This window comes from Phalacrocorax aristotelis, chromosome 8, assembly GCF_949628215.1.
Source record: "Phalacrocorax aristotelis chromosome 8, bGulAri2.1, whole genome shotgun sequence".
NCBI lineage: Eukaryota > Metazoa > Chordata > Aves > Suliformes > Phalacrocoracidae > Phalacrocorax > Phalacrocorax aristotelis.
The window spans coordinates 21,898,319-21,912,255 of NC_134283.1; the positions used below are offsets into that span (position 1 = coordinate 21,898,319).

The 13,937-nt window shown below is 51.1% G+C and overlaps 1 protein-coding gene across 1 annotated transcript in view; it reads left to right on the forward strand.

The window, feature by feature from the left end:
• CFDP1 (craniofacial development protein 1) overlaps positions 1–12,595 on the forward strand; it is a 69,396-nt gene extending 56,801 nt beyond the window's left edge. The window contains exons 6-7 of the mRNA XM_075101756.1: positions 6,084–6,242; positions 11,815–12,595. Of these exons, the coding sequence (XP_074957857.1) occupies positions 6,084–6,242; positions 11,815–11,905 (250 nt within the window). The 3' untranslated portion in view covers positions 11,906–12,595. The remainder of the gene's footprint in view (positions 1–6,083; positions 6,243–11,814) is intronic.
• The last annotated feature ends 1,342 nt before the right edge of the window (positions 12,596–13,937 follow it).

The window sequence follows — 13,937 nt, forward strand, 5'->3', positions numbered from 1 at the left end:
TCTGATGAAACCTTGTCGCCTCTCTGAGTCCAGATCTATTTCTGCAGAAAAAAAGGTTGCTTTGCAGTGCCTCATGGAGAGTCACCAGATGTTTTGGATGTATGCTGGCAGGTGACAGAGTGCCCAGCACCAAATTGTCTCTGCTCTGGGAGGTGTAAAAGCTTGCAGTGAGGCCAGAGATGATGTCCCACTCTGTTGTCTTGTCTCCTCCACCACATAGCTGCAGGGTGTGCAGGATGACTTGGTACAATCAGCATCATCCAAAAAAATGTGCTGCTTTGTCCAAATCTTGCAGCAGCCACTTTAACCCAAGATTCTCATTGACAAAATAGGTTATTAGCCACTCTGTTTAGCAGGAGCTTGGGGGACTGGATTTCATCAAGGTGGAGAAAAGGAGCATCTCACTCATCATTTGTGTATATCAGTGACTGTCCTCTTAAGTGTGTTTGCTCACATTATTTCCCCAAAATGTCACATAACAAGAAGAGGGGTGGGGGAGTGTTGGGGTGTTAGCTAAGCATTAGTAACATCTTCTTTCATGTTCAGCGTTTGCTTCTTGCGAATTGTGCCCTTCTTAAAAGTATTGATAGAAGACAGAAGTAGGACCTTACTTCTGCAGAAGTTATCCCCAAGGATGCAAGGTGGATGGAGAAGCAGCGCAGGGTATGCGGTCTGCACTCTGCCATGGAGCCATCAGAAACAGCAGCAGAGGGTTTGTGATCCCTAAGAGTGGAGGTCAGACTGCATGCTGGACCTGGGGATACTGCTGGCTCCATGATGAGCACAGGAGTAGGTGTCCTTTGGGCACCCTTTGTTCATTGGAGTTGCAGGACATGAACTGTCACAGCTCCTCCTGCAGCCTGACCCTGCTGGTCCCTGCCTGCTTCTGGCCATCAGCTTGATCTTGTCTGGCCAACTGGTGCTGGTTCAGCTGCTAAATTGTCTCTGTTGGTATTTCACAAAGACAGGAAGTACTTTCCCCAGTGTTAACTCTTCAACAGCTGTGGCATGGGTGTTGTGAATAGGAGAGGCTGATTTGCAAAGACATCCAAGATCCATTGTGTTGAGGGAAACGTGAGGGCAAACAGGAGAAACAGTGCCGGAAGACCAGTGCAAAGCTCTGCCTTGGGGTAGCAGTAATCATCTGCACCAATCGAGGAAGGAAATAACTGGCTTGGCAGCAGGGGAGCAGAAAAAAATCTCAGTGAATCACTGAGGCTCGACATGAGTCAACACTGTCACACGGTTGTGAAAAAGGCACACGTCACAGGAGGCCGTGTAAGGAGTTGCATTCTTTGCAAGGCATCTGAAGTATTCCTTCTGCTCCCAGTGTCGGTAAAGCTGTGGCTGAAGCCTTTTCTTTCCTGTTATGGATGCTGCATTTCAAGGAAGATGTGGGCCAATAGCAGAGAGGCCGGGGAGAGCAGCAAGAGTGGTCAGAGGCCTGGAAACCGTGAGGAATGAGAAAAGCTTGAAAGGACCCGGGATTGTTTAGTCTAGGAAAGAGCAAGCTGAGCAGCGGGGGGATAGGAAAAGCTTTCAAAGACATAAAAGGCTGCTGTGAAAAGTGAGGGAATGATCTGTTCTTAGTAGCTACTAGGAAGAAGATAACAAGTCATAGGCTGAACAAGGAAATTTAGTCATTGGGGAAAACTTAAGTGAAAGGCTGATGAAGTACTGAAACCTTTAGTGCATGTGGGGTTGGTGTCGGGAGGCCTTCAGAGCACCCATCTTGGGGGTGCCTCATGTGGGAGAGGAATTCATCTTGCTTTGGGTGGCAGGATGCTCTACGAGACCCTTGTAGGCCTGTTTTCCTATTGCTTGAAGATTATTTTGTAAAGCTTGTGATTAAGTCTGTCTGTTTGGAGGCAGGCACACATTTCCTGGATGCTGCCAACCTTCATGTTACAAGACAGCAGGGATTACATGTAACATTGCCATGTACATTGGTATAGTAGCAATTCTCTGAGGTCCTGGTTGGGCTGCAGGCTCACACTGAGAAGGGAGGAAGCCTTGCTGTTAAGGACAGGGATACAGAGCATGTTCGCCTATGGTGGGACAGCAAGGGAGCCCTTGGGTTGCTGTTTGTCCCTGTGTGTGACAGTGCCAGGTGATCATAAGCATGGTCCTTGTCCTGAAGACATTAGATGGGTGCAGGGGAATCCCCCGGCCAAGGCAGAGCTCACCAGCACACTTATTTGCTGGTTCAGGGGCTGATTTGGACCATGCTTTTTAATTGTGCAAAGTAAGAGTGTGCCTTTGTGTCCTAAATAGGTGATTGTCCTGATTCTCATCTCCAGGATCCATTATGTCTTAGCAAATTACTTTCTCTCTTTTAAATGCCTTGGTGATTAAAGATGCCACAGCAGATACCCTTAATGAGTACAAAAAGGGTAATAATTCCTCTTGTTGGCTCTGAATGCAATTAATCAGGCCCCTTTCCTTGCTTTTTAAACAGATGAGGCGTTTAAGGCCAAGCAAGTTTTTAATTGGACTTTAATGTCTCTCATTTACTTCATTTTGGCACAAGCATAGGAATTCCCACCCCCAGGTTTGCTGGTGGATTTATTCAGGGTGATGAAAGGCTCAGCGCGGACTGAAGACTCGGCAGCAGACTCAAACATGTCCTTCAGGCTGTGCCTGGCCCCATCTCAGTGCCTGACTCTGGCTTGGTCCTGCTGCAAACAACACAGAATTGTCTGGGCAGGAGCAGAGCCAGGTCATCCAGCCCAGGGCCTGCCTCCAGCATGGGGCTGACACTGGATATTAGAAGTATTTTTGGAGTAGTCATCAACATGAGGGTACAGCATAGCCTGCCCTGTTTCATTAGGTTCCATTGCCTTGAAGGGACCATTGACTTGCAAGCATTCTTGTGGCTATCTGGAAGCCCTTGATGGAGGTCCACGTTCATAACCTAGACTCTGTAGCTTCAAACATGGGGTGAATTGTATCTTTTAAGGGATATTCCTGAGGTCCATGGCCAAGAGGAGATACAGAGGCCTTGAGCGCTGTTGCAGATGGATGTGTGTGTGTAGGCATTGTTAATTTATGCCAGGAATTACCATGGGAGGAAAGATGTGTGACAGGGACCTTCATCTAGCCTGCAGACCCTCTCCCTTCTGTGAATCCTCTGCTTCTACCTCTGGGCACAAACCATCCTGCCTTTGGTTCCCTTCCTTCGTGTATATCCTCCACTGTGGTTTGGGGATGGCAGTTGCCTGCTGGCATGTCCCTGTGTTTCATGCAGGGACATGTGCTGCAGCCCAGCCTGGCCGATTGGCCCCTGTCCCAACCAAGCTCTTCCCCACCTGCACTTGACAGCCCAAGGTTCAGCTCGACGTGTGCGAGCCTGCCTCTGAGCCTGCTTGTTGCTCTGTGGGGCAACCTCTAATACCTCTAATACCCAGGAGAGATCCTGAAATGGCTTCAGGTGGGTTTTCCAGGTGCGCGCTGTGTCTTTTGCAGAGTCAGGCCTGTCTGTAGTACAGCTGTATGGTGGCTGTAGGCTCCCATCCATGGAAGGGTTGGTGGATGCAGGTGAGCTGTGAGTGCCCTTGGACAGGTGAGATGGCTCTTATGCCATTGGGGTTCTTTGTCCCAAAAGCCATTTATGAGACATGTAGGGACAAGGGACAATACCCTCTGGTTTTGCACCCCTGCTTCTCCCACACCACTTGAAAGGTAGGCAGAATTGCAAGCACAAGTGAGTCTGGAAAGTTAAATGTATTCAGAGAAATGTGTTATTGAATACCTTGTGTTAATTTAAACACCTCCTGCCTGGCAGGCTGTGGGGAGAGGAGTCTTGCCAGCTGGATCTGCCATAGCACTTCTCTAGATCTGTCTCAGAGCATCTTTCCTTTATGGCCCATGCTAAAACCCAAGGCCTCCCAGTGCAGTGTAAGGAACTGCCATGCTTGAGCACCAGGCTCTACCTTCCAGGTGGCTGCTAAGCAGGGGATGCTGGCCTGATATTTTGGTTTTGTCTTCTTATTTGTCATATCTCCTCTCCTCCCACTCCCTTGCAACCTGAACACACATCTGATACTGGGTTTGGTGGTTGTGCAAGGCTCACATGTAGTCCTGGATAGCCAAATGTGGGAACCAAATCTCTCTGGTTTTATCTTGTGCTGAGAACATCTTTGCACGTTTTGCCCCCTTGCACCACTTTCCTGCTACCTGCAGATAAGGATACTCAGAGCCAATTTGTCTTGAAAAATCAGGGAGAATTGGATGCTGAGCGAGGATCAAGGTTTTATTGCGTGATCGTGTTGTGAGGGCTACAGACATCTTGATGAGACGCAGGGATAAAAGTGAATAGAAGAGCATCCAGCTTGCTCGGTGTCCCCACAGAGTGAAAAGTGTGAGCTGTGGGCATGTTCTCTGAGCGGGCATGGACTGAGAGAAATAAGAGTGCCAGGGCCTAAGGATATTCTGCTCCCCTAACTGGGCAGTATGAGGATGGGCAGGCAGGTTTTTTCTGTGATTATGGAGCCTGCCAAGATGCCCTTAATCCAGGGTTTGTAGCCCAAAGATATCTATGTCAAGAAGTAGCAACCCCAAGCGACCATGGCCAGCCATTCTTGCATTGAGAATCTTCCAGTTGAGTCTTACAAAGATGTCATTTTCTTTGATTTAATTCCATGTAAACTATGGAATTATTTTTCTTTAGAGGCTTGCAAATTGTGGAAGCATAAACCATGCTAATGATCCAATAAGGACAGCTTTGGATGTGTTCCCAAGAATAGCTACCCCTGGGCAGGACGTGCTTGGAGAGAACTGATGGAAAGCAGTCTGCCACGCTTACCTGGCTGCCTTCCTTGGGCCCCACCTCCCCAAATTCCTCCATCTCTCAGGAACGAGAATCATTTCCTCTCCGGCTTCTTGCAGAGGCAAGGGCCCTGTAGACCTGAAGTTATCTCTGGAATGTGTGTAAACACTGAGTTCAATGGGATGTTGTTTGCCCCCCTCTCCTGGGGGGGTTTAAGAAGGGGTTAATACAAGTTTGTTTTACGGGTTTCTAGCCCTGAGAATTGTCTTCCTCGGAGGGTGACCCAGCTGACCTGAGTCCCTGTGTGTGCATTTCCCAGCATCTAGGGGAGATTCAGGGGCCCCACCACATGGGTAGATTTTGGTCCTCTAAGAACAAGGAGACTAAAGACCAAGGTGGTCTTCCTGCTAAACAAGGACCTGGGAGATGGTATAGAATCCCAGAGCACGTGCACTGGGACTCAACGTGTCTCGTGATGGTGTAACAGGATTTAGGCAATCCTTGGACAGAAACAGATGTGCAATCAGGAGGAGGGTGGGGGTTACATGCGATTCTGGTGCCCCCATCTTCAAAGACTATTGAAACATAAGCAGCAGGACAACACCTTAGAAATGACATAGGGGCAGGGACAAAATGCATTTCAATGAGAGGCATAAAGAGCTCCAACTGTTTGTCAAAAAAAAATGATGTGTAAGTTCATTATGGTATATGAGTATGTTACTAATGAGACCTGCCTGGGCACCAAAGTCCTCTTAAATTTAGAATAAGCAGTGGCAACCAGAACCTAAAGCTAGACAAAATCAAGTTGAAAACAGGCGTGTTGATACCAACAAAATGGTTAATTCCTAGGTGTGTTGTCAGCGCTGGTGACGCACTAAGTCTGGATGCCTTCCAGAAAACAACACTTTAGACCGAGGACAAAGAACCAGGCTTAGCACAGAGGTGATCAGTGGAATGGCTTGGCCTAGTGTATACAAGGGGTCAAACTAGATGATTTAATGATCTCTTTTGGCCTGAAAGCTTTCTGTTCTCTTAAGAAGATAAATGAAAAAGCCCTTTCACAAAAAGTGAGCACTTGAGATATGTGTGTAATGAACTCTGCTACTTCCAGGGGAATGATGGAGCAGGATCTGCAGGAAGTGTGACCTTGCCGCCTGCAGGCTGCCTGAAGTTGGTGGCCATCTGTTTAGTGGCAGTGACTCACCACCAGCAAGGCCACCACTCTCACACGTGACGTTTCTCAGCTCCATTTTTAATTGCTAACTGACACTGTTTCCCTGCATTTAAGTAACATTTTCTCCCTTATCTCTGTCAGGGTGAAGAGGCCAAGTGGTATGAGCAGCCTCCTCGGGAAGATTGGCTCCAAAAAGCAGAAGATGAGCACACTGGAGAAATCTAAACTGGACTGGGAGAACTTCAAGGAGGAGGAGGGAATTGTGGAGGAGCTGGCGATCCATAACCGAGGGAAAGATGGGTAAGAGGGACTTTACCTAGTGGTAGTCCAGCATTTCCCACTACTTCCTATACATGTAGGAACCCCATCATTTGCTACAGAGAGTTCAGCAAACCCATGGGATTTCTTAAGGATTTATCCTAGGGAGATATAAAGCCAGTAGCTGCTCTAGGTATCACAGGGAGCCAGGTAAGTCTGCAAGCACTCTCTGTTAACAACCTCATGAGTTTTTGAAAAGTAGAGTCTGGCTGTGCTTTATCTTCTCTCCTACTAGTGGCACAGATGCAGCATGAGCTGGTCTAACGCAGCACTCCCATGAGGAAACACAATTGCCTTTGCCCTGTTTTTGTTTTGGTTTTTATTTTAAAGTCTCAAATTAGGAGGTATGTTTTTTGTTCTGTTCTTCAAATGACATGTTCCAGCTGCGTCAGTCCTCCCTCCTCCTGCGTAAAGATGTATGCAAACCCAGAGCAGCTGGCAAGGTGCGTTAAAGATTATGGCAGCACTGGGCGTTGATTGTGTGCATCAAGCAACGTTCACTCCAATGAAGTTAATGGAAGTATCGTAAAAGTAAATGGCAATGCTGTAAATAAAACAGAAAGTTAATAACATGCACTGCAGGGAAGGATAATAAGATCAGAAGCAGCGTTTCCACTACAAGCGCTTTGCTAAGCACTGGGAAAACGTAACCAGCTTAGTGGACAGCTCATAAAATGTATTTTTACTGTAAGCTGTTCTTTCACTCTGCGGAAAAAACTCAGAGCTTCTGCATTCCAACAGACTGGGTTTTGTATTTCAAGTAGAAATTTTATAACTGGGTTTTTTTCAGTTTGGTCTTGCTCCCTTTCACAGCACCCCTTCTCTGTCAGATCTGCCCTGATCTGTTTCTGGACTCTTGTCTTTGAACAAGTGGAGCAACCCAGTAGGAGTTCTGGAGGGGGACAGGTGTTCCTCTGAGATCCCTGAAATCCAAGGAGGTGAGCAATTTACATCGTGTACAGGTGTGGCAGAGCACACACGCACCAGATCATCACCGATGCTGTCTGTGACATGGTGAACGCTTCAGTCACAGCCCTGTATGCAAGACTCTCCATTGAAATGGCCCGTGCCAGGAGTCTGGAAGCAGAGCCAGGCCATGTACCAGGCTCTGTCTGAGATGGAGGAAGAAGAGGAAGGTGAACTTCTCCCATGAAGCCTCATCAGGAGCTGCAGGCTGCTTTGGGAGCACCCAGCTCCAGGGAAGGGTCATGTTTCTGTCTGTGGCACCTGGCTGGTTTGTCCTGATGGGATGTGGAGTAAGAATTCACCCTATGCAGATGTTCGAGTGGCTGCCAAGCGTGCTAACGGCTTCGGACTTTCACTGCTCTGGACTGGGCTGATGGTGGTAGTATCACCATTAAAAGCCAGACAATCTCCTGCCGATTGCTGGGACAGATTGGTTTTTTCCACAGTCGGTGGAATCAGCCTGAACTAGGGTCCATCACTCTCAGCGGAACTGTACGCACCCCAAACAGGCCAGGCTGTCCTGCATGAGCATTTTGTGGCATCTCTTGCTTGTTCAAACTTAGTATGTTGACCTTCCCTGGGCCGTGCTGTTTCCCACCCCATACAAACAGAACAGCTCACTCTTCACACCTGGCAAACCTTTCCAGAGACACTAACATCCTTGAAGGCTGGAGAAGGGATCAGCACATTGAAAAGATGACCAAAGCAGAGCAGCAGTTTTAAGAGCATCTGTAAGCTGGGACAGCTTTGGGTTTTGCTGCCTGTCACATCCCAGGCTAGAAAATCTGCTGGACTATTGGCAAGTGATTTTTGTCATTAAACAAGCAAGAAACCTGATGCCATGATAACTTTAGACACTCCTGACAAATCTGTTTGTGCTCGTCAGGCATGTAATGTGAGGGCAAAAACGAACTATTTGCTTGCTGTGGATTACATCCACCTCCAAGGTAAAGGAAGGGAGAAGGAATGAGCACAGATGGAGACACAGCCCACTGCGTTTCTGCTTACAGACCACCTGTAAACAAATGACCATAGCGTGAAGTGTGCTGCACCATTAGGGAGCAGCCAGCCTGCTTGGGGGGCAGATCCTGCAGACACAGCTGCACCCAGCTTCAGGTCGTTTTGTAGCCTGTTGTAGCAGGTCGTGAGCCTGTTGTCCCTTCTGCAGCTGCCTCTTCTCCTTTAATAATGTAGGCTCTGCTCACCCTTCAGTGGGCAATCATTTACACATCTCTATAAAAGTCGTAATGAGCAGTTGTTAACCCTTCAACCCAGGCAGGAGGGAGTGGGGCACTGCTTTTATCCCTGGTGCCAATGTGCATGAGAAACCTCCGGTCCCTGCATGTCCTGCTTTGTAATTAAAAATGTCTGCCTGATGAGAAAAGCCACAACTCACTCCTGGAAGCATCTATCCAATGCCATTTGTGTCTGCACACTACAGAGATGGTCCCTGCACGTCTTGAGGAAGGTGGGAGGCATTTCTTTTTGCTCAGAAGGGAAGGCAGGCTGTATTTCTCTTTTTTGCCATAACCTTGCAGAAGTTGCTGTTCACATCCCAGAGCTCCTCATGCCTTGCACCTCCCCGGCCGTTCTCTGGCAGCAACATGTGCTCGGCTAGCACGCTGGTGGCTGGCTGAGCAATGAGGCCATGGCATCTTTCTGTTGCTGGTGCCAGTTATCAGCCAGCTGCAGCATGGCCCCAGGATTCCTGAGGCAGAGGGGACACGTGCTGCCCCATGGCTGTGTCCACCCTTGCCTCTGGTTTTATACCCCTCATATCTCCAGCCGCAGACGGTGATTTGCATTTCCCCCAGCAGCAGGATCTGGGCTTGTGCAGTCTGGTTGTATCAGATCCTGAGGGCCTGTCCTGGATTTGACAGAAGGGGCTGAAGTAAGGAGCAGAGGCAGCTATTCCCTTTGCTGTCGACCTCTCTGATGTGCTTTATAAATAGAAATGTGTAGCGGCCTCTTAACTGGGCCACCTTTGTAGGGCAGGCCCAGTGGGGGAGCAGCCCTGCTCCGGGTGCACTGGGTGACTGATGGTGACTGGCAGGGGACAGGCAGCACCAATGAAACCCTCCCCAGAGCAGTTTACAGCTGCCCTCATTAGCAGAGACAGACTCTTCTCCCAACAAACTTACCTTCCTCTGCTGTGGGTCATAGCTGCCCTGTTTCCACACAGACTGGTAATTTATGGGAAGGTATTGATTCAGGTAGCAAAGGTTATTTAGACAAGCACAGGACGGGTGTTGGTGCCTTGCTTGTGCACTTTGCACTGCTGTTTGGCAGCGCCTTGCTGCTGGCTGCACGGAGCTAGGCTGGGAACTGAAGACAGAGCTGTGGCTCAGGCGCAGAATTCAGGGCGCAGCAGGGCAACAGGGCTTGCACCAACCCTGCAGACCTGCTGCTTCCCTGCTTGTTTCTGTCAGCACCTCCAGCCTCTGTGCATGCAGTACATGCCGGCCAGGCTTGTTCCCAGGCTGCCTGCCCCATAAACCCCAGTGATGCACAGGTAGTGCCTTGCAGGGTCTGCTCTGGCCCCTGCAGCACTTTTCTGTGGCTGGCTAAGGACAATGCCACGGTGTGACGTTGCAGTTCCTCTGTGCAGAGCCACTGGCTGCGGCTGTGAGACTGCATTCCTGGTTCATGATCCATATCTATCCTCCTGGAGCCAGTCCCTGCCTGCTGGAGAGGCACAGCAACCACGGAGGAGGAGGAGGAAGGCACTGATCCCTTGCTGGGGTTGGGAGAAGGCAGTTGCAGAGGCGCTGAAGGAGCTTCAAATTCAGTAGCTGGGGCTGTTGCTGCACAAGCGGTCGGGGTGTTCCGAGGTTAACAGTGGTAACTTCTGTCCCTTGCCTTCTCGGCTGTGGTTGCCATTGGTGTTTAGTAGCAGAGAGGGAGGAAAACCACACACCCAGCAATATGACACACTGTAATATACAACGTGACCCCCCCCCAGTTTCCTTCCTGTGGCCTCTCTGAGCCCGGCCCCAGGAGCTGGTCACCTCCCTGCTTGCAGGGATGAAGGGAAGCGACACTCCCCTGCCCGCCTTTCCTGAGCCGGCATTGGAAGGGGGCCTTGGTGCACAGCCCTCCTCTGACAGTGAGGGATAGGGGGGCCAGAAAAATACGTCTTCTTGGCCAGCACATCGTCTTCATTACACCACACTGGACCCCTGCCGCTGGCAGAGATGAGCTGACCCAGTTGTGTCAGCACAAGATGGACTCAGGCTGCGATGAGAACGGGGTGGCAGCAGGGATGCGTGGGGCTGTTCATTGTCTTGGGGACAGAGCTGGGGGGGAATCACTTGCTGAAATTAATTTGGATTAATTCATTTCCAATGACTGGGTGGGCGGGCAGGAGTGTCAGGGCTGTCCCTCGCAGCAAGGGTGAAGGCACCCTGGTCCTGGAAGCACATTCAGCACTGGTTCTATAGCTGTAGCATAAAACAGAGACCTTGTCACCAAAGGCAGTGCAGCCCTACTGTCTTAGAGGGACCACCACTGGTGGTGGGAGGGGGCTTCAACCTTCCCATGCAGTTGGGTCTTCAAGCCCTTCATGTGCGCTGCCAGCCACCTGGGAGCCTGGAAAACCTGCAGAGCCTGCGATGCTCATCTTTCCTGCAGCCTTTGGTCTTGCCCTCAAGCAGTGGGCATCTCTGGTTAGCAGGCACCAGCTGTGGTGCAGGAGAAGCAGTGACTGGCAGAGAGACACCGATCATGCATCTTGCACCAGTGCCAAGTGTAATGACCTTGTCATGACAGCCGAGTGTTTGCCACCCTGGAACAACTGCAAAACAATTGTGATGATTCAATTACAGCTCCTGCTTTGAATTGCAATTTCGCTCCCTCTGTAGGTTAATTAGTAGCACAACCCCAGGCTATCTGTGGCAAGGGTTTCCAGCAAAGTACATTAAAATTCAGCTGCATGCCATTAATGAGTGGCAAGGTGTTTTTCCAGGCACAGGTGTGCTTGCCTTCTTCCTTGCAGCGCTCAGGTGCCTCGCTGAGAGGGAAAAGTAAATACTCAGTGGTGGTTAGGAGCTGGTCCGTGGCTGGGAGACCCCTGGCCTGAATCCATGAGCTGCTGTAGACTTGCTTGGTGATGCTGTTTGCATCTCTGCTGCTCCCTGTGCCTGTTATTAGCTTGTATCGTGGGTCGTGCTGCTGTGGTTGGGTTTGAGATGCTTTGCTGGAGAGTGCATGGGCAGGGTTGCCCGGGAAGCCTCAGAGCTGCTTCTCCTGCTGAGGACCTGCCCTGAGCCCATTGTTTGTGAAGGTTATTTCTCAGCCATAAGAAAAGAGCTGGAACCAGAAGCAGCTAGCCCATGGCTCCAGCCTACAGGGACCCTTCACTCCAGACCTCTGCAAGTCCCCTGGGAGACACCCATCTCTGCCCAGGAGCAGTTTTGGTGTCAGTTAGGAGACTCTCAGTGCAGTGATCAGATCACAGAAAGAGAGTGAGGCATGCAGATGATGCCTTCCCTCCCTGCTCATCCCTTTGGGGCGGCTTTGCCCTGGGCTGAGAGCAGCACTGGCTGCTCTAGGCACTGCTTACAGCCTCTGCCTCTCTGCCTCCCTGCAGGTACATTGAGAGGAAAGCATTCCTGGAGCGTGTGGATCACAGGCAGTTTGAAATCGAACGTGACATCAGACTGAGCAGGATGAAGCCCTGATGTGCCAGGGGTGGCCACGGGGGATCCTGCTCCCTTCTGTGCCTGAGCGCTGGCGGGGGGCTGCCAGCCACTGCCGGACCACGAGGCGTGGAAACCGTTCTCTACCCAAGACTTAGCCTGTATGTCTCAATGTACAGGTTTTTCCTTTTACTATAGTAGTTTGGGGAGGGTATTTGTCAGTGGGCAGGGGGCACTTCGAGGGTTAAATGGTCCAGCAGGTGACAGAAGAGACCGGCGTGATTCTGGTAGGTGGCTTTCTAAGGGAGAAGAGATGATGGCAACCATCCTTTGCCAGCCCTGGGTGCTTCTGGCAGCAGAAGGAGCTCCTGAAGCTGGGAAGGTGCTGGAACCTGCACTAAGGCTCGGCTGGTGTATTTGCTTGAGCGAGGAGCTGCAGGAAAGTTTTGTGGCTGCTGTGCGTGTGTGCAAGCCATGGGATTTGGGGCTGGAGCCCTTCTCCCCGCTCTGCCAACCCCACAGCGCTCCCTGCCCTTCCGTGCTGCGCTCCTGCCTGGACAAAGCCAAACTGTCTGTACTTGTGGGGCGGGTCTGATGATGCTGGGGGTGGTTTTAAGCAAGCCGATGAAGAAATCCTTCCTGTTCATGCTGTCAAGAAGATGGGAGCTGCTGCAGAAAGCAGGACAGGCCAGGATCTGAGCATTCCCATGAATAAAGTATTCTATCCCACCATTCTTGCATGCTGGCAGTGTGGTTTGTGTGGGAACAAGAGGACAAAGAAATTAAGGGTCACACACAGTAACAAGTGTCTGACTGTGATCGTGAAAATCCCTGGTGTCTGCCTTGATAGCAGCCTGAGGATCAGGGCAAGTGATTGGATCGCTTTCCCACTGCAGTACTGGGGCTGGTGGTGGGATTAAATCCAGAATTAGGGGATTTAATCCAGAATTATGCGGTGATGGGTACAGTGTCATCCTCCTGTAGCAGTGCTACAGGAGTAAGGAAACCCACCCAAGGCCTGGCCATGCAGGGACATTCAGCAAGTGAAGCTGCCTGGGAGGGCAAACCGAGGCGCCTGGGCGTGGAGCAAGCGGCCAGAGCTGGAGGCCAGCAGCACACTGCCATCTTGGCCATCCCTTCTGTTCTGCCTGGCTGAGTTCAGCAGCTCCCAGTGTTTGGCCTTTGCATGTCTTCTGAGCAGAGGTGCTCACCGGCCTTTGCCCACAGGACGCTCTGAGCCCGCTTGGTGGGGCAGCACTGTGCTGGGGGGGAAAGCGGCACAAGCCCCATCCTTCATGCTAACGGGGTGAGCGATGCCGCGGCTGCTGCTGGCCTCTTGCCTGCGGCTCTGGACGTGGTCTCATCTTTGGGCTCACGTGTCAGCTGCTGAGTCAGCCCTTGCTCTGCGGTCGCATTGCAGGATAGACAAGAACAAAACACCACGTGCTCAGGGGGGGAGCTGCAGCCTTTGGCGCCTGTTATGTACAGAATCAGCTGTTAAGGACCTGCTTAAACGAGCCTGAAATTGGACAGAAACAAAACAACAGGGGTGATGACATGTTTTCATCTCCAAACGCTTCCAAGTCAGTTAGTGCTTTGGTTTTGGTTGCAAAAACAACTGGAGTCCCTGCCCAGGGCACTGTTGTGAGGAGATTTCAGCTCAGGACTCCTGGCTGGCAGCGAGCAGCCCCAGCTGCCAGGCTGGACCTCGGAGGGGACTGCGGTGTAAGGCAGGTGCTGCTCTTGTAGCCGGGCTGCTGGCCTGCTTAGGGTGGTGCAGGACTATCTCTGGCCCCATCTCTTCTCCCCAGGCACTGGGCTGGGGAGCCAGCTGGGTCCTGCCCTGCTCGCAGGGTCACTCCCAGCAGGGACCCCAAGGCAAGCTGGGCTTGTTTTGCAGCAGATCCTTGCTGACGGTGAGATGGGCATGGGCAGTGAGATGCATGGGTGGCAGCTCAGCCAGGGTGGCCGCAAGCGGGGTTGGAGGGCTGGGCCCGCTGTGAGCACTGAGCAGGCAGTGGGGGAAATTATTTGCCTTTTGCTGTACTCTGCTGGAGCTGAGGAGGAGAGGGGG